The sequence below is a fragment of the Anguilla anguilla genome, chromosome 15 (assembly GCF_013347855.1).
Source record: "Anguilla anguilla isolate fAngAng1 chromosome 15, fAngAng1.pri, whole genome shotgun sequence".
Classification (NCBI taxonomy): domain Eukaryota; kingdom Metazoa; phylum Chordata; class Actinopteri; order Anguilliformes; family Anguillidae; genus Anguilla; species Anguilla anguilla.
The window spans coordinates 32,857,849-32,879,652 of record NC_049215.1 but is presented as its reverse complement, the minus strand read 5'-3'; the positions used below and the strand labels follow the sequence as shown (position 1 = coordinate 32,879,652).

Genomic DNA, 21,804 nt, shown 5'->3' with positions numbered 1-21,804 from the left:
GGGGGGGGGGGGGGGCGGGGGGGGGCGGGGGGGGCTCTGAATCAGTACCGCGTAAGGAGTGGTGGGTGGAGAGGAGGAACGGCTACCGTCATATATCAGCCACCATGACAGCCACTATCTCTCTCTCCACTATCTCCTCTCTCTTCTCTGCCTGCCTCCACCCTTTCACTCCCCCTCATTCCCTCTCTCTCTGTCTCTCTGTCTCTCTCTCAAGGTACCAGCATTTTCCACATCCCAATTTCTCTCCATTTCTCTCCCTCCTCTCTCTCTCTCTCTTTCTCTGTCTCTCGCTCTCGCTCTCTTCTCTCTCTCTCTTCGTGTTTTTGTCTTCAGAGCACAGCGAAGCCCTCAGCCTCATCTCAGTGGAGAAGCAGAGGATGGGAGGAGGGCGGAGGAGGGAGAGAGATAAGGGGGGGGCAGGGGAGCAGAAGGGGGGGAGGGGCGATGACTGCGGTACGCCGCCTTGCGACCCAGCGCTCTGTTTGTGTCTGAAATGGCGGGATGATTAATGTGGCCCAAACAGAAAGCGCTGTGCGCTGGAAATGCGACGCAAGCAATTAACCTGCGGTAATTATTCACGGAGCCGTGCGACGCATAAATATTCCCGCCGCTGACGGTCCGTGCGGGGGCGGGCGGGGGGGGGGGGGCGGGGGCAGGTATAATCGCCATGGAAACGGGGGTTGCTTTCGAAGAGCAAGATCAGCATCATTTCTTCAGCTGGCCAGAAGGAAAGGTCAATTTTATTTGTTGATTTTTTTTTTTTTGCAATACGTTGGTTTATCGGGACACACAAAGGGGTGGGTGGAACACGAGTAGAGAAATGGCGGCAAATTTCATCAAGAGCCTCGCAAATAATAACGACCGCTCTGGATCGCCCGACCCCGCGTCCCTGACGTAGTTCAGCGCCTCCGTCTCCGCGCTCTCACCCCTCCCTCGTTCAGTCTGCTCTCGTTCAGCCTGACTGAGGGAACGATTAAAAATCCCCCGAGCTCCGGGGTCCTGCGTCCTCTAACGATCGCTTACAACAATCGCAACTGCCCCAGCACACGGAGAGCACACACTGTTGCTGCCGCTACGGGTAGGGCAAGAGATAGACTGTCCTGTTTTGTTTGCATTTTGCATCTAGCGTAAGATGGACATCCATTTGTTCAGATGTTTGTTCTCATACTCCTACACTCATTATATTACAAATGCTGGCAGGCTTTGTGAATCAAGACAGACATTTCGCAACTCAGAACAAAACAGCGTCTGTTGACGGCTGGCGAACTGGATAGAGAAAGATGGACTTCCCTTAACTTCTTTATTTACATAGGATTAGGCCTTCAGGGGATTCTATGAACTGGTGTGGTGATGCTTAATGATATGTGTGTGAACTGGGCGTGTAAGTGGCTGTGAGCTGCTGTATTTTCTCTTCCAAGAATCCTTATGGGGAGGTAAAGCCAGCAATACTTAAGGTGTGACAATCAGCTTGGGGAGAGATGTTGGTGAGTAAGAAATATTACATTACAGGCATTTAGCAGACGCTAACAACTTTTTGCATAGCATTTACATTGCATCCATTTATACAACAGGATAAATACTGATGTAGTGCAGGTTAAGCACCTTGCTCGAGGGTACAACGGTGGCGTCCTACCCGGGAATCAAACCTGCAACCTTTAGGTTATGAAGACCAGCTCCTTCCCCATTATACTACAGTGCCAGACAAGTTAGAAACAAGCTAGCCATCACTGACCACAGCGGGAAAAAAACAGCATTTTTCCCTCTTGCTAATTCCAAGCCTCGCGCCATTAACTTTCCCGCCAAAAACCGGAACGAACTGACAATCGCCAACAATGGCGGCTGGTCGCCAAGCGAGATCGGCGTTGCTTGTGCTAGCCTAAGTACCGCAGTAGAAGCTAAGCCCATGTTCATCGCAGACCTCAGTTTCACGTCACTAACCACCAGTCTGAGATACTTAAGTGTGGATCATAACTCCCAAACATAACAAATTTAGGACAGCCACAATCAATAAATCTGCCTTTTCAGAAAAAGGACATTTTTTCTCACCTGGGGACGCTGGTCAGGTACGTCAGCACGTCGTGGAATTCCTGCTCCTGGAGCTCATTGAACCCTGGGAACTCTGGGAAAATGATGATAGGGCTGCCATTCTCCCCTCGGCCGCCTGAAACAACAAGCACAACACAGACTGTATTACACCTGAACCAACAGTCACAACACACACTGTATTACACCTGAACCAACAGTCACAACACTCACTGTATTACCCCTGAACCAACAGTCACAACACTCACTGTATTACACCTGAACCATCAGTCACAACACACACTGTATTACACCTGAAACAACAGTCCCAGCACACACTGTATTACACCTGAAACAGTCACAACGCACGCTGTATTACACCTGAACCAACAGTCACAACACTCACTGTATTACACCCGAAACAACAATCACAACACACACTGTACTACACCTGCAACAACAACCACAGCACACAGTGTATTACAACTGAAACAACAGCCACAACACACACTGTACTACACCTGAAACCACAGCCACAACACACACTGTATTACACCCGAAACAACAACCATGACACACACTGTATTACACCTGAAACAACAGTCACAACACACACTGTATTACACCTGAAACAACAGTCACAACACACACTGTATTACACCCGAAACAACAATCACAACACACACTGTACTACACCTGCAACAACAACCACAGCACACAGTGTATTACAACTGAAACAACAGCCACAACACACACTGTACTACACCTGAAACAACAGCCACAACACACACTGTATTAATCAATACATGAGTAGGATATGTTTAGGATTGACTTTGAAAATATTTTACATTAAAAATAGCCTGAGAAATGTCTTGAGAAATGTTCCACGCTGTTTGGCAGTCTGTTTGTGCCAAATCCCATACTGCAATCACTTTCAAATGTACAATTTATCAAGATAATCAATGCCTAATCACTATCATGATGATGTATTTCAATCATGAAAAAATAAAAATTCAAGCCCTCTTTGTGTGGCTTTCTGCAGAATTACCTATTAACACGCAGTCCTATCCTTCACCACTAGAGGGCACTTACAGGTTTTATAATGGAGATAAAATTCTTCAGCGCCAGTAAATTCGATGACCAGACGCGTCTGAGTCTGAAGCCGGGCACCCACCGCACGCGTATCGGCCGCGAGCGCACTACGCGCGTATTACGCGCGTAACTGAAGCGTAGTTGAAGTACTGTTATTACAACGGCAGCGGGCGACGTCGTCTCCACCAGATGCGAACGCGTCGCGTACCGGCTGCGAAGCTCGCGCGGCACAAGCGAACTGAAGCGTAGTTTTTCGCTTCTGTTCTATTTTTTCGGCTTGTCGCGCGTCACGTTGGCCTGTTTATACACAGAAATATGCTCTAAAATGCTAGGTATACATGCTCTGATTTATATTTCATTCTTATATTACTGGGGGTGTGTCCCTAGTTACCTCCCAGATATTTTTTAAGCAGCTAAAAAAAATACAAGCCTTTTCGTTTTGTAAAAATAAATAAATAACTGGAACCTGGGGGAAAGGCAAACTTAGTTTCGCTGTCTTATTTTGCGGAGGGGGTGGGGTAAATTTGAAAATACACCACAGAAAGACGTAGGCTATTGAGTGACGTAAAAGGGAATGCACCGAGCAGCGGTTTGTTAGCTCGAGTATTGGAAGATAGTTTTTAACCAACCATTGCTCAGCCTATTTGACTTCTCCGATGTCTTCGTTCGCCGTGCTTTCAAAAAGGGCTTGTTAATAAAAATCAGATAATCCACAGAGCTTTAAAAAAATCAGATTATTTAGTGGTCTTGCCGATGAAAATGCACCTATTTTATAAATGAAGTTGTAAGCAAGCCTTTATTGCACTTGTACTTCAAAGCTTCCGGTGTTCATGGCGTTGTGGTGTTCATATCCCTTCAAGATTAAAACTGTTACTGACTTTTTCATGATTAGCTGATTTTACTAAATCTGATCCTATAAATGTTTTGACGTGAATGGCAAGACAACACGGGAATTCCCAATGGTTGATTACGGATTATTTATTATTATTATGATAATTACATATTCTTCATGAAATTGGCACGCTTGTTAACCAAGCAAATAAATTAATACAGTTTGAGATTGATTGTTATGCAGGCTACGTTGCGATTTAAGTTTATGGTACTTCTTGAAAGCGTTTACTTTCTCACGTAGGCTATTTACGAGTTAACGAAATATTACCAAATTAACAAACTGAAAAAGGTCTCTCACCAAAGTATTCACTTAACCCATAATCAACAGTCGTGAACAAACGTGAAATACACGATGTAAAAGCCCACTGCAGACTGCGAGAGCTACTAGGAATATATAGCTTTTACGCAAGCCTTTGCGCGACACAAACGGAACCAGTGGAGACACCCTACGCGTCGCGCCGTGCTGCTTCGCCCTGCTGTTTACGCGACGCATACGCGACGCGTGCGGTGGGTGCCCGGCTTGAGTCTGGCGAGGCGACATCGCCTGAACAATTTTACAGTGAAGCAATTGGGAGGGGCATCATCTTTAGACGAAGAAAGATGATGCCCCCCCCATTCAAAAATCCAGTCTGCTGTTGTAAGGGCTTGCTTTCTAAATTTAGTCGCACAGTTATAAAATATTCTTGAATTCCTTTGAATGTATTTGGATCGTTGATCACTTTGTTTAAGGCCCACAGGCAGTGATTGAATTTAGTCCCCCATATTAACGTAGGGGGGATGACGCTACCTGCCCATCATGCTGCTCGTACATTAGACACGGCATAAGCAGCTTCAAGCTCATCGTTCTGTGTGGCCTAAAAGCAAAGTCTAAATAAAGCCAAGTGTATTAACAGAGAGTGGCACAGGTCTAGTTCGGTGATGTTCGTGAATGAAAGGAAAACGTCCACGCGACATAACTACTAGCCTCGGAGCACAGCTTTTCAGATTTATATATTTATTTTGTAATTTCACGGTTTCTATTTGGTCGGTTGCAAGATCCACAGAGGAAAAAAACGGCAGTATTATCAGTCAACGAAGTATAATATCATCCTGACTCCCCGTTGGTTTTCCATCATCACCATGGAAACAGTGCGGCGACTAGTGTGTGGATGCATCCGATGGGGCATCGTGCAGCAGCGACAAAGTGACCTTGCCAAGAGGAGCGGAGGACTCGGATACCCGTGAAGGACTACGACGCAGAAAAGTAAAATTCACACGTCGTCCTATTTCCTGTCGGTCCAGGGGAAACCGAATCAAAAACATAAGTGATCGTTATATTTCATACAAGAGAAAATGGGGAAAGGCACCTTCATCGTCCCATTCAAACAAATGATTTTGAAAACGAAAATTTTACAAGTGCGGGAAATAACAAACCGTTTTTAAAGATACTCCAGACGAGAACAATTCTTTTCTTTTCTTTTCTTTTTTAGGAACAGACCGAGTGGACTTTGCCCACTGGCCACGACAAACAGTCACAGAACATTTGGCAAGGGCGGAGAAAACAGCTGTCAGAATAAGTCATTGAATGAAGATAAATACCCCTGCTTCAGGGCACAGTGTAAACAGTGCCTGAGAAAAAGACGGAAATAATCACAGTTTTACGGTGACGCAGGAGCACCATGAGTTAGCGTTGCTGCGATTAACTGTAAGGTACTGCAGCCTAATTTTAATGACGCCAAAAAATCACGGATTTTCCTGCAAGAACGGGTGTTAACCCTCTCGTTTCGCCCTGACGATGATTATGTGTGGTCAAAACCGCTCGGAGTCTCTTTATTTTTGGACATTCCCGTTCTATAATAAAGACTTTTGCTCAATCTCCTGCTCTGTGCAAGGGTGCCCGAATCCAGCTGTGTTCGGCTTTTTTCCCCCGTCATTCAGAAATAAATTGTACTTAGTTGCACACCCTACTTACAGTGTTATTGACTGCTCTTGGCATAACTGCATACACATCAAATAAACACACTACACCCCAAGAAGCCAAATAACAACTACACTACAAACACATAACGTTTACAGCCATGGAATAAACAGACTGGTGAAATTGGCAAAATAATTTTAAATAACAGAAAAGAACAGCTAGAAGTGATTTTTTGAAAATACCAAGGTAAAAAACACAACTTATAGAAACTGGATTAACATAACAACTAAACACCAAATATATACGTGGCAAAGAGCAGCCCAGCGAATTCAGACACACAAACTAGACACGGATACAGACTCCAGATCACAACGATTGCAGGCGACGGGGAGACGAGGTGGAGGCTGTCGTGGTTGTGGGAGACACACCCAGCTAATCAGTCATGCCACGCGGACGTGCCAGGCGGTGCCCTGCGGCAAATCAGAGAGTCGGTGAGCCCGTCGCCCGCCCGGCCGCCATTGTGTTGGCGTAACCGGACCCAAGGGCCGAATCTGGGTCGCGATTGGTAGTGTGACGGAGACGCTTTCCCGGGGACGCGGGGGCTCTCGAATTTCTTCTGCTCCGTAACGTGAGCAGGGGCGCAGTATCACAGTCACTGTCCGGGCACCCGAAACAGCGTGCCCCCGCATCTTTGTGCGAATGGACCGTGTGGTGAATGGCCATGCGGCCCTCGTGCCACACTGCAGAGTAACGGCGTATTCTGCGACTGTGTGTCCCCCCGTTTGAACTGTTCACCTTTCAACAATTAGCACCCGTTTCAGTTCAGGGTCAAGCGTCACATCTGCATTTGCACAGTGAAATATTCAGCGTTGCATCAACCTTTTCAGAGTACGTGTGGGTCCTATTGGACTCATGTACTCTTTTAGCGTTGAATTAACACTGGACATTTCACCGCGCTAACATTAGCCAGACGCTGTTATCTCGTGATGCATGTTCTTCTGCCCTTCAGTGATACAATGACAGTGCCCCACCTGAGAATCAAACCTGCAACCTCAGCATCACGAACCCCACGGACTACCACGCTACTACAGCACTGCCCTAATGATGCTATGCACACACTCTTTCTCTGCTTTCTGCTCTTCTCCCTCCCCCCCTCACCCCCCACCCCCCACCCCTTGCCCCCCCCCCCCTTTGGGTCAATGCAAGGACAGCCTCATTTTGGCTCAGCGGCCATTTTCACTTCCCCCTCCAGCCGCGTGGTGGGAAGGACAGACGGGCAGCGGAGAGGCGGAAGGAGGAAGGGAAGAAGGGGAAGCGGGGTTCGGAGCGGAATAGGGGGGACCGAGAGGGCGACGGACTCACCTGACAGGAAGGCAAACCGCTTCCTGAGGTCGGGCTCGATGTCTGCAGCGCTGAGCGGGCTGCTGTCCTTCTGCATGATCTCATCTGTGAGAGAGAGAGAGAGAGAGAGAGGGAGAGAGGGGAGAGAGAGAGAGAGAGAGGGAGAGAGAGGGGAGAGAGAGAGAGAGAGAGAGAGAGAGAGGGGTGAGAGAGAGAAAGAGACAGAGATCAGAGAGAGAGAAAGAGAACAGTCAACAGAGACATCAAAGTATCAGAGTCAGAGCATGTGGTCAATACGTGCATCACAGGAGGAGGCCAAGGGGTCAGTATAACCATCGGATAACCCAGGGAGCACATCAGAGAAGGAAGCGCTTTCGCACTTCTGTCGAGGGGCACACACACACACACGCACACACGCGGCTGACCCACTTCTGAGACACTACTACCCAAGGCATTAATCATACCATGAGCCAGAAAATTTGACCTTGTTCATTTCCAGAGATAGAAACATATGAAGAAAGAATGAAGAGCATTGTTTATTTCCACCAGGAGCTCAGTGAGCAGAGTAAACAGCATCAGAGTAATGTGTATAGTGTCACATGCTGGGAAGCACCAGGAAGGGGGCATCCCGATTATTAAGAGGTACCATGTTCTCAGGCAGCTCTGGGCAGACCAGGCCGCAGCTGGACTGAGGGGGTACCGTGGGGGGGGGGGGGGGGGGGGGGTTACCTCAAGTGCCTTTGCTCAACAATTTGGCTGATATACCACAACAAAAGCATTATGTCATTTGGAACGTGGTCCTGTGTATGTCTATATACATACTGCATTGCATTGTCTATATACATTGTCTATGTGCATATTATGTACAATCCGTATGTCCACAGCTACAAACGTGAACCACGAACAAACATAACGACTATAAAATCAATTAAATGCCCCTGCAATATTCGAGGTTTTAATATCCTGCTCTGTGCATGCTTTTCGTGTAAAGAATTCTGAACTGTACCATTGAAAAGGACTATTTTTCTAAAGGAAGTTCATGTATAGAAATACAGTACAGCTCACTGTGTGAGGGAGACAGGAAGTGGAGAAAGTTCAAATTGCGATTAGGCTCCTCCCTCAGGACAAACAGAACCCACCGACAGTACGCCCCCTTACCCCCCGTGACGTTCAGTACAGGAGGCCCATGCACACAAAGGCACACATTTTATACTTATGTTATCAAATGATTTCTCTGTGCAGTTTATTCCTTCAAAAAACAACGGCCTGTGCTCACTGGTGATTGGGTTGGGGATTCAAACCAAGAACTCCACTCTTGAACAGAACTAGGTCACGAAGACCTGAAATGGATTCAGACAATTACAAAAAAATAGAACATTGTACAGTGCAGTCATTTATACCAATGCTCTTATTCAGAGTGACCTACGGGAAGCGAACTGAACTAAGCTGGGTGTGACTGATGTGTCAATCACTGCAGAGAAACCTTTCCTTTAAATAGCTGCTATCAGCAAGCAAATTGCCAATAGAATTCAAAGGGAGGAGGAGGTGCTGGGATAAGGCTGGGTGGAGGTGCTGGGAGATAGCACTGGGGTATGGCCGGGAGGAGGTGCTGAGTGAATGTGCTAGGAGGAGGTGCTGGTAGATGGCACTGGGATAAGGCTGGGAGGAGGTGCTGGGAGATAGCACTGGGACATGGCTGGGAGGAGGTGCTGAGTGAATGTGCTAGGAGGAGGTGCTGGTAGATGCCACTGGGATAAGGCTGGGAGATAGCACTGGGATATGGCTGGGAGGAGGTGCTGAGTGAATGTGCTGGGAGGAGGTGCTGGTAGATGGCACTGGGATAAGGCTGGGAGGAGGTGCTGAGCGAATGAGCTGGGAGGAGGTGCTAGGAGATGGCTGGGAGGAAGTGCTGGGTGAAAGCTAGGAGGAGGTGCTGGGATAAGGCTGTGAGGAGGTGCTGGGCAAATGTACAGTGAGGATGTGCTATGAGATGGCTGGAAGGGGGTGCTGGGATAAGGCTGGGAGGAGGTGCTGTGAGGAGGTGTTGGGATAAGGCTGGAAGTGGGTCAGCCAAGGTGTAGCTAACTTCCCTCTTCTCTGACTGCATGTTGATGTCACTCAGGGGGTCACAATGACACAAAACATGAAAACGGCCAAGAACCAATCATCTTAAACCCCCCTCGTTGAATTCAGTGAGTCACCGTCAGGACAGAGGCAGATAAGTACAAGACCAACATTCCGTCTTCTGAAAAGATGTGATGCATGGACTTCACCATAGTCCCAGGGTACTGGTGAAGTTGCGTCATCCCACTGAAGCAGAACAATCCACTTTGATTTTGCAATAAGGGAGAGTTGTTGACCAGACAGGAAGAGCACAGAGCGCGTGTTTGGACGGAGGAGGAAGGAGCTGAAGCCGCTGTCTGACTGCAGGCTTGCTGATCTAAAGAACAGCCTCGCGGAAACGCGAGTGCAGTGGGGAACTACAGCACTCAGACTTTGCTGATCGAACTTCTCAGAAACACAACCGGGAACAGAAAGGTCAAAGTGCAATTGCACAGAGGGATTAAAAGCCCCATGAGCCTCCACCAGAGCTACTGCAGTTAATCATGAAATTAAATAAATGTGTTCTATTCAGTTTCAATCTGGTCTCCTTCCCCTCTTTAGAACAACACTCCCAAAAGAAGCACCCCGGTACAGTTATGCAACCGAGATGCGCAAACATAAAGTATACATAAGGTGAAATGACTCCGGTAGACTCTGGAAGGAGGCACCTGTAGGCCAGAGCGGGGCCCTATGTCAGTAAGCTCCAGGGTTAAGGTCCAATCCTGAAGCAGTCCCAGGGGGCTCGTATGCCACCTCAATGAAGTCCATCTTCATTTGTGTTTAGTGCACACACAGACACATAGACCCACACCCACACACACACAGACCCACACATGAACACATGCACACACCTACACCCTCAAAACCACACCCACACCCACACCCACACACATACACACAGACCCACACATGAACACATGCACACACTCACACCCACAGACCCACACACGCACACACACATGCACACATGCGCACACATTCACACACCCACACACACACCCACAGACCCACACATGCACACACACGCACACACACATGCGCACATGCGCACACATTCACACATTCACACATACACCCACAGACCCACGCCCACACATGCACACACACACGAGCGCACGCACACACACAGCCCAGGTGACATGACTCTCCTTCCTGCTGAAATAGCTTAATCTGACCGCCCCCCCCCCCCCCTTGTCTTTTGACAGTGCCTGAACTCAAACAGGAAACAAGCCCTCCCAGAATAATCTTTGACCACACTAGTCCTCCCAGTCTGAATACTCTATGCCATGACCATGTAAACCGACCTTCTCTGAAACTCCACAAGTGGTGAAGCTGGAGAGAATTATAAAATTGGATGCTAGCTTCACGGACATTCCAGGAGACGGCTAAACTGCCAGCAGGTTTTGGGCCATGGAACTGCATTTTCCTCACAGTTTTGGGAACCCCCCCCCCCCCTTGCCCCCCAAGCTAAAGCAGCATTGAAAAGCACTTGACAAGTGTGTTGCTGGAGTTGGCTGCAGACCCAAAGAGCCCCTGTGCCTTTGCAAAGTATACACTGTGCATGCACATCTTAATCTGCAAACTCATACACTGTGCATGCACATATTAAACTGCAAATTCACACACTGTGCATACACACATTAAACTGCAAACTCATACACTGTGCATGCACAGATTAAACTGCAAACTCATACACTGCATGCACAGATTAAACTGCAAACTCATAAACTGTGTATGCAAGTATTGCACATATTAAACTTCGAACTCATACACTGCATGCACATATTACACTGTAAACTCATACACTGTGCATGCACATATTACACTGTAAACTCATACACTGTGCATGCACATATTACACTGTAAACTCATACACTGTGCATGCACATATTACACTGTAAACTCATACACTGCAAGTGTTAAACAGCAAAGTCATATACTGCACATTAAACTGTGAACTCATACATTGCAGATCTGCACATTAAACTCTATGCAAACTAATGCACTGCACATCCACACATTAACATGCAAACTCTGACAGTGCACATAAGCACATTAAACTGCAAACTTATACACTGCACATGCACACATTAAACTGCAAACTGAGGCACTGCATGTCTACATATTAAAATTCAAATGTATACACTGCACATTAAACTGTAAACTCATACACTGCACGTCAGCACTTCAAACTGCAAACTAATTCACTGCTTGTCCACATATTAAACTGGCAAAGCATACACAGCACATCTACACGTTAAACTGTAAAATAATGCACTGCACATCCACACATTAAACTGTAAACTCATACATTAAACATCTACACATTAAACTGCAAACTCATACATTACACATCTACACATTAAACTGCAAACTCATACATAACACATCTACACATTAAGCTGTAAAATAATGCACTGCACATCCACACATTAAACTGTAAACTCATACATCACACATCTACACATTAAACTGCAAAATCATACATTACACATCTACACATTAAACTGTAAACTCATACATCACACATCTACACATTAAACTGCAAACTCATACATTACACATCTACACATTAAACTGTAAACTCATACATTACACATCTACACATTAAACTGTAAAATAATGCACTGCACATCCACACATTAAACTGCAAACTCATACATTACACATCTACACATTAAACTGCAAACTCATACATTACACATCTACACATTAAACTGTAAACTCATACATTACACATCTACACATTAAACTGTAAAATAATGCACTGCACATCTACACATTAAACTGCAAACTCATACATTACACATCTACACATTAAACTGCAAACTCATACATTACACATCTACACATTAAACTGTAAACTCATACATTACACATTAAACTGTAAAATAATGCACTGCACATCCACACATTAAACTGCAAACTCATACATTACACATCTAAATTAAACTCATATACTACAGAAGCACACACTAAACTCACAGTTAGCCAATAGCAGGAGATCAGCTATCAAGCCACAGCAGCAGCTCCTGAGACATTACTCAGTTAAATTCAGATAAGACAAGAAATGGCTCCACACTCAGGTCAGGAAGACGAGCATGTCTACACGCCAGGGTAACCATGCGTGACATCGTCTACGTACTACCGTGCCTGTTTTCGTGTGGTCTCTGTCCCCGGCCGAGTCGGGTCCGGTCATGGTCAGCGTCCCAAGTGCAGAAGCGCTCTGCTCACGTAGCCCGTCCCGTCAACTGAACTGACTCAATTTCCATAGCAAACTATAAATACAGGATGTGCCACTGATGAGAATCACACAAACACACGCCCAGAAAGGACACACACACACGCACACGCGCACACGCGCGCTGTGGCCACTGTTGAACATTCCCACCGAGTAGAGCAAATAAACTCCTGAGGGAGGGAGCGGGGGGGGGGGGGGAGAGAGAGAGAGAGAGAGAGATAATGTGTGTGAGAGAAAGAGAGGGAGGGAGAGAGAGAGAGCGAGATAATGTGTGTGTGAGAGAGAGAGTGGGGGGAGAGAGAGAGGGAGAGAGAGAGAGAGGGAGGGAGAGGAGGGAGAGGAGGGATTGGGAGAAAGTGAGAGAGAGTTTGCTTTATTTGTTTGCTTTTACTATGAGCCCTGCGCAGAGCCCCGAGGCGCTTCGTGGAGAGCAAACAGCGCGGACCTGCACCGAAACGAAACAGAGGGGAGCAGCGTGCTGCTCTTACATCTCTTAACCAGACAAACAACACTGTCACCGAAACTGCCGTTCACACAGGACAAGGCAAAGGCAGGCAAAACGGAGGACAGCTATACAGGTTTTTTTTTTTTTTTTTTTTTAAACGCAGATGCATCTGTCCCATTCTGTCGCACAGGAAACAGACTGCTTCTGTTCGGCACCTCAGAGTTCGGCACCTCTTACATCACCGTCTCCAACGACACCAACCAACCGCAGCACACAGATGCAAATGCAGTCCTCTTAGTATTCAGCTGAAATATATTCAGGGCTCACTCACATTCACCGTCTGAAAAATTTAAGCCTTACCTGCTTTTGTAATGTTCAGGCATACACACACACACACACACACACACACAAATACACATACACACATATTCAATGATGCACACGCATACACACACACACACGCACACACACACACACACACACACACTTCTGTGTCTTGAGAGCTGTGCAGAGTAAGGGGGCATCATGTAGGGCTTACCTCTCATTCTTACCTGGCTACACACCCCCCCCCCCCCCCCATGCCTGCTTTCTCTCAGCACCCCCCCCCCCCCGCTAGGCCCCCCAGGAGGATAGCAGGACTCCCTGACACAGGTACAAGGCAGAATGTTCCAGAAACCGTCAGGTAGATAGAGCCGGTTCAGGCAGGCTAGTGCACGCACACACACACAGACACACACACACACACACACACACACAGTCACATGCAAACACACACACACACACACACACACACAGTCACATGCAAACACACACACACACACACACACACAAACAAAAAGCGGTGCTGACCGGACGCTGTGTCTTGTGCCAGTGATCGGAGGGAGATGAAGGAGACGTCCAATCCTGTTGTCCCTCACAAAGCCCCAGCAGGGGCCCTTTTCCGTACAGGCAGCCTATCAGGTGACAGGCTGAGCCCTGGGGGGTGCTGTTACTGCACCCGCAAAAAAACTCAACACCAACCACTTCAAATTGCCATCGCCCCCCCCCCCCTCTAGCCCCTGATACGTCTGTGAAGCACGTTCCCTTTCCTGTCCCAGAAGGAAGCAGCTCATAATGGGGGTGGGGGGGGGGGATGGGAGGGGGCACAACAGTAGCATTCTCACACGCCGAGGTGCGATTCCCAGCCTCTGAATACAGGGATGCATTACTGCAACCGAAAAGTCAACACCACACCCACAGTGCCGCGCAGGAGGAACACATATCAAGTAGTAAGGAGGGAAACGTAGGAGCCAAAATGGCATTTCACACCAGTGCTCTGTGTAAGATCAACACATTTAATATTTAATCTTCAGATATATGTAATCTTCAGGTACAGCAAACAGATTTGGTGCCTTGAATGGTTTCATACTTGAATTCATGAACTCGAACTCTATTCATATTAATGATTAATATAAAAAAAAATTAATATTTTACATAAAATTCCCAGGGAGGGGAAGTGAAACATTGGCTGGGGTCTGGGAGAACATTTCCTAATCTGATCCACACATCACTTGATCTTTCACATGCCAAGCTAAACATTCCATTTCTCTATGATAAACAAGTCTTCCATTGCATACGTTCTATTTGTGTATGAAAATAGGGAAGCATACAGTCGCCTCCCTTTCAGTGAAACAGAAACTCCCAAACAAGGGGCTTATTGTGCTCTTCTTCATGAAAGTGTGAAAATAAGAGTCTTTCCATCGGTTGCAGGGGCGTTTTTGGGGGTGCTGATCATCCCTGCTCTTTTACCAAAGACCTCAGGATGGGCTAGTTATCGTAGGGGTACTTAGGGGTCCCGTTTGACCAAAAGCCAAGGAGTAACTGTGCTCCCTCAACAACATGCAGGCACCCAAAATGCCACTAAACACCAACAGCATTTCAAACAACAGTCTCAGTTTCAGTGTTGACAGCAAACTGGCTCACAAGAGGGAAAAAAAAATCAAGAGTGCGCAATTCTGTACTGATTGAGATCTGTACTCTACAGTTTGAAATTCCCCATTCCCCAGCTATAAAATCTGCCCAATGATTTTTTGACATAAAATGAAAATACGGTATTCTGTTCCATGTTGACAAATTTCCCTTAGCACTAGTCTGAAACAGAAACAAAATGTGTTTTTAACCGATTGAGCATTTGCACTGCAGTGCATTCGTATGAAGGAGACGCCAGGGGAAAGAGAGAAGTCTGGGGAGGGTGATGCCCCATCTCACACCAGTGAAGGACCCGTCTGTCCGTTTCTAACACAAATCCATTAAAGCTATACTATTAAAGCTAAAGCTAGACTATAGTGAACAGTGACTATGATAAATGTTGTGAATATATATATATATATATATATATATATATATATATATAGTGTGTTTCTTTTGCACCTCTGCACCTTGAACTAATGGACTTGTTGTACGTCGCTCTGGATAAGAGCGTCTGCTAATTGCCTGTAATGTAATGTAATGTAATATATATATATATATATATATATATATATATTCAATTTCAATTCAATCTAACTTTATTTCAGACACATAGGTCCATAGCAGTGAGAAAAATAATAGAAGTAAAAGTAATAAAATAAAACACATAAGACAACAATACATACATATGTACAAAATCATGGCAGTACACAAGTCCACAGTGATTAAAACACATACAGACATTTGTTCCAGTGTTTCCAATAACAAGAGGAATACCTTGTGTCACTTTGTGTAGCTCAGTTAAAGCCATTATGATTACATTTTTTGAATCGATTAACCGACACATACATTTGTACATGAAATTCCTCAACACAGCATGAAAGGTAGGAACATTACTAGTCATAAATTATTTTTAAAATTTTTTAAATCATCCACTAAAAACTGGGGCTGGATTTACAGAAATTAAGAGAATGTTTGTGCGATTCAGACGCCGGCAGTTAAAAGTCAGTCAGTGCTGACTGGTGAATAATACCCATAAGCCCTCCGTGCGACAGGGTGGGAGAGTATCACGAGCAACACCGCAGATAGAGAGAGACATCCTTTGTTAATCCACAAGTTCATCATGACCTGAGTTTCAGGTGCTGATATTGGTCGTGCCCGGAGTGCACAAGTCCACTGACCAATCAAAAGCATTCTTGGGTTTTGGTTTTGGAAGACTTCTGGAATTTTCACACGGTATCCATGGTGACAGGTTACCATTGTGTGTGTTGTCGGGGGGAGGGTGGGGAAGGGGGGGGGGGTGGGTTTCAAGCAGGTCTCTATTCCAATCTCTTTGTGTAGGGGATCAATGGCTCCTTTTCATGGCTACTTATCCCACCCCACCCGACCACCACCGCCCCCCCACCCCTCCCCCCCCCCGACTCCCCCCCCCATGTTGGATACATTCATAAAGCCCACTTTGAGGTGGGTGGGATTGGATATCAGGCGGGGAGTTTTCGGTGGGATGGGCGGAGACCAAAGAGGGCCTTCCCACAGCTTGTTGACACCACAAGGCTTTACCACTCACAGAGAATCTTGCCATCGAACCCCTGGGTACAGACCCCCCCAACTGCCAAGGCACAGGCAAACCAGCATGAGGCCAAGCTGCACGCCTCCAGATTTCAGGGATGAGTCAGCTGACAAGTGGCACTGAGACCACGGTCGTCCCAAACAAACAAAAAAAAAAAACCTCCAATAGGAAACAACTTGGGTCATATGCAAAAAGATCCCCTAAGCCGGCAGTTTCATTTTTGCATGATCTAACTTCCCGTAATTTTAATCCCTTCTGTATTGCCCCTTTCTTTTAAACAATCAAAATGGCATACCCAAAATAAAATTTTTGCTATTTCTTGAACCCTTTTGACTACAGGCATAATCCTGGTCTCTTCTGAAAGGTAACCCTTGGGAGTTTGCAGAAAATAATTACATTAGCTAGCTAGTCTATGATACCATTTATTGAGGTCCATTCAAAAATAGGCCTACTTCTTATTTGTAAGCATACAGAATAGTAATAGATATATTTTGAGAATGTATTTAGATGCTCACTAATATAAAATGGGATCACAAAGGAGATAATAACATTCATATATACACAATACCTTTGGCATGTTTATAACACAACAACAAAGATAATTTCTTGGACTACAAATTACAGTGAATTTTGTTTGTATGATCCTAACCGTGATAAAAACACAGACTTTACAGTGATTCATGTCGTCAGTGGATTTCCGAAACACATCTAAAGTGAGGACCCCCCCCCAACTGTGTTTTGCCACCACACATTATCACTAAAACACTGGCACCACAAAATAGTTTATAGAGATTGAACCGTGAGTTTTAACACTTTCAAATGGTATCTTGTGCAACCGGACTGATTGAAAAAAACGGAATGAACGCAAATTAACCCGATATGGCAGTGAAGGGACTAAAGAAGGAAACTGTAACACTTCCTTCGCAGAAGTACAGCAGTATTTTACTTCAGTAAAAATGTCCAGTCGTAAAAAAAATACATGTAATGTTCACAAGCTGTGCATAAGAGCATCTTGTAAATAAGCAGAATAAGAGCTAAATTCGAAATGGTGAGATATCATTCAGTTCTGGAATTCAAGCAGAATCCTCCTTATTATTGCCCAAAACAGTTAAAAGAAAGAGTGCCATTTCAGAGACCAAAATCCAAAAGTAAATACAAATGCTGCCTTGGAGGAAGATCGCTAGACTCTGGACTATGGTCATTTCCTGTGACAGACACGTGCCACTTTATAGAATGCAAGACATTAGGCATTAACTGTCCCAAGCCACACACTCCCCCTTTAAAAATGTTACCCTGTGTTATATTCTTTGAACAAGAAAATTCCTCTAGTATGTATTTACCAGGTAAACACGTGGTAATAATAGCACATAATTGGGTAACTACCACTGGTTAAAAAAAATAAATACTAAGGAACTTAAACACTTCCTCTATTGACTATCAATTCAAGTGACTATTTTAGTTATCGAAGACGTAGCTTGGTCATAACCGAAGTGTAACTGTGTACTTCCTAGGAAATACATAGGGGTGTTTTCAAGAAGGTATTAGCTATTATATAAATTCCTAAGAAGTATAAATTTCACTCATGCTGTAACCAGCCAAAATCTTTCATAACAACAAGGCAGCCATTTGAATTGATAGGCAGCAGAAGATGTCTTTCTAAACATTTCAGATTTAGTTTCTTAGTATTTACCCATCTTATCAGTGGTAATTATTCGGCTATGTGCTGTCCTTACAACGTATTTATCTGACAAATGCGTAGTACTTAGGGGAATGTAAACGGAAGCGTTACCAAAAAAATCTATCTGCAAACACACAAACACCGTTTCTGTTTTCACAGTGTGTTCCAGCCTGAGATTAAATAGCCTGTTTTTACTGTGTGCGACTGCGCATTTCCTCTTAACTGCAGACAGCATCACTGTTTGCAGAGAGGAGTGCCCCTACGCCCGCCCGCCCGCCCGCCACCTTCCACACACAGCTGGCAAGAGGGAAACGTCTCTGGCTGCTGCTTTGCCCATTTTTAATGCTGGGAGGAGCAGCCAGAAGACAGGTCTCGGGGTAAGCGTGTAGCCATCTGGGTGACCATGCCAGGGGAACTCTGCCATGCCAAGGGAAATCTACTATGCCAAGGGAAATCTATCATGCCATGTGAACTCCACAATGTTAGGGGAACTCCACCATGTTAGATCATCTCCACAATGCTAGGGGAAGTCCACCATGTTAGATCATCTCCTCAATGCTAGGGGAAGTCCACCGTGTTAGATGAACTCTACAGTGCTAGGGGAACTCGGACGGAGTGTAGCACAGTGGGTAAGGAACTGGGCTTGTAACCGAAAGGTCACAGGTTCGATTCCCGGGTAGGACACTGCCGTTGTACCCTTGAGCAAGGTACTTAACCGAAATTGCTTCAGTATATATCCAGCTGTATAAATGGATACAATGTAAAATGCTATGTAAAAGTTGTGTAAGTCGCTCTGGATAAGAGCGTCTGCTAAATGCCTGTAATGTAATGTAATGTAATGTAACTCTACAATGCCAGAGGAACTCCACCATGCTAGGGAAACTCTTATGCAGGAAAGAGGACCTTGTCCTAGATCTGGGTCAAGACTAAGGAGTTCAGTCATCACCTCAGTGTTGATGAATCCCAAATGATTACAATTACATGGATGTAATTTTGCTTCTGGAGTTTATAAGAAGGAAAACATATGTACTCTGCAGATCTGTAAGTGACACGTTCACAGAAAAAACACATCCTAGCAGGTCCCATATGCATGTAAATATGTCAAATATCTTTCATCGGTTTTGAAAATAACATTGGCAAACACTTTATTACCAGCATCACATCTGAACAAATTCATTATCATTTCAAATGTTTTTTCCCCACTCTGAGAACAACAAGCTTCTGGATACCGAAGAGTACAGAAATATCTCTTTAGTGTCCTGCATGCCAAGCAATAGATGATAAGGACAAAAATAACCCTTGTACTGGATACCAACAGAGGCTCAATAAAGCGCTCGGCTGGAAATACAGGCTGATTCACATTTGCTTCCAGAGAGCTTCACCAACACCATCAGCGATTCAGCACAGCACCCCAGCACAGTTACACTAGACCCAGTTATACTAGACCAGTCACACTAGCACAGTTACACTAGCACAGTTATACTAGACCAGTCACACTAGCACAGTTACACTAGACCCAGTTATACTAGACCAGTCACACTAGCACAGTTACACTAGACCAGTCACACTAGCACAGTTACACTAGACCCAGTTATACTAGACCAGTCACACTAGCACAGTTACACTAGACCAGTCACACTAGACCCAGTTATACTAGACCAGTTACACTAGCACAGTTACACTAGACCCAGTTATACTAGACCAGTTACACTAGCACAGTTACACTAGACCAGTCACACTAGCACAGTTACACTAGACCCAGTTATACTAGACCAGTCACACTAGCACAGTTACACTAGACCCAGTTATACTAGACCAGTTACACTAGCACAGTTACACTAGACCAGTCACTCTAGCACAGTTACACTAGACCCAGTTATACTAGACCAGTTACACTAGCACAGTTACACTAGACCCAGTTATACTAGACCAGTTACACTAGACCCAGTTATACTAGACCAGTTACACTAGCACAGTTACACTAGACCCAGTTATACTAGACCAGTTACACTAGACCCAGTTATACTAGACCAGTCACACTAGCACAGTTACACTAGACCCAGTTATACTAGACCAGTCACACTAGCACAGTTACACTAGACCCAGTTATACTAGACCCAGTTATACTAGACCAGTTACACTAGCACAGTTACACTAGACCCAGTTATACTAGACCAGTTACAATAGACCCAGTTATACTAGACCAGTTACACTAGTACAGTTATACTAGACCCAGTTATACTAGACCAGTTACACTAGCACAGTTACACTAGACCCAGTTATACTAGACCAGTCACACTAACACAGTTACACTAAACCAGTTACACACAGCCCAGTTACACTGGTACAGTTACACTAGACCAGTTACTGTGGCACAGTTACACTAAACCAGTTACACTGGACCAGTTCACTGGCACAGTTACACAAAACCCAGTTACACTAAACCAGTTACACTGGACCACTCATCAAACTCTGCTCACACTGATGTCCACTTGCAGCGTTGTTTAAAAGCTTTAGCAGTTCTCAGTAGTGTGCTTTGGTAAACTGGGCACATCACACACACACACACACACACACCTTGCGCACGGACACACTTCCACTGAGACTGAGCACATCATGACAGAGAGGTTCAGCAGATCAAACCGATTTGCCTTGGAAATGAGAGGGACTGAAGAATCTAATTTCCCTACAACCGCGTGCAAGCACAACGTGCTCAGTGAGAATCCCCCACTGTGGAAAATGCATTGCATGAAGTGCATGACGCCTGCAGTTTCCAAATGAATAGCAATGCTGAAAAATAGAAAAACACAGTCTCCTAGACAGACAGATTAAAAACACATACACATATACACACACACACATGTACTCACTCTGTAGACAGTGGCACTGCTGGGAGAATCTGTAATAGCTCTTCACCTCCTCCAGAGGAATCCGTACATGCCCCCAGCCACCAGCCATGGGCTGTAAGCACCCCTCATCCCTCCATCTCGTCTCCATTTCTCCACACCTCCCTACTGCGCTCTAACTTTAATTCCCTCTCTCTCTCTGCATCTCTATCTTTCTCTCTCTGCGTCCCGCTGTCCTTCTGTACCTCTACCTCCACCCGTCTCTCTCTCTCTCTCTCTCTCTCTCTATCTCTCTCTCAGCACACAACCTGCTCCTCCTACAACCTGCAGTTTTATCTCCGAGGGATTACTTCCTGTCTAAGGGATCATTTCCTGTTTCTGGCTCAGGTAACGGCTCCTGAGCACAGGTGTGCCCCCCTGTTCCTCTCCCCTCCAGGCAGCCCCCAGCTACCTGCCCACGCTCTCAGGTAACCGGACTCTGCTTCTCCCCCCTGTTTGATCTCATTTACCTGTCAGGCTCCGCAGCTGCCCTGTCTGCCAATCTCCAAAATGAGCACAAAGACACCATTTGTAACCGGGCGTTAAAAAGCAACTTTTCTATCTGATCTTCACCGTAAATGACAGCGCGTTCCTGTGCACCTCTCTCTTTGTTTGGATTCGGCTTGCCTCTCCTCCTCCTCCTCCTCCAATGACCTTTGAGTTCCTGGGGCATGTGCTGATAACGGCCGCTA

General features: G+C 45.6%; 1 protein-coding gene across 10 annotated transcripts in view; it reads right to left on the bottom strand.

Moving 5' to 3' along the window:
- mcf2la (mcf.2 cell line derived transforming sequence-like a) overlaps positions 1 to 21,804 on the bottom strand; it is a 57,953-nt gene that overhangs the window by 32,392 nt on the left and 3,757 nt on the right. For 4 of the 10 annotated variants that reach the window (XM_035393659.1, XM_035393662.1, XM_035393666.1 and 1 more), the window contains exons 1-3: positions 21,098 to 21,662; positions 7,265 to 7,348; positions 2,047 to 2,161 (exon numbers count right to left, since the gene is read on the bottom strand). In XM_035393659.1, coding sequence (XP_035249550.1) covers positions 2,047 to 2,161; positions 7,265 to 7,348; positions 21,098 to 21,224 — 326 coding nt within the window. In that variant the 5' untranslated portion in view covers positions 21,225 to 21,662. Of the gene's footprint in view, positions 1 to 2,046; positions 2,162 to 7,264; positions 7,349 to 10,014; positions 10,148 to 12,491; positions 12,718 to 21,097; positions 21,666 to 21,804 lie in introns of those variants that run through there. The other 6 variants (XM_035393668.1, XM_035393660.1, XM_035393664.1 and 3 more) reach the window with 6 other exon arrangements.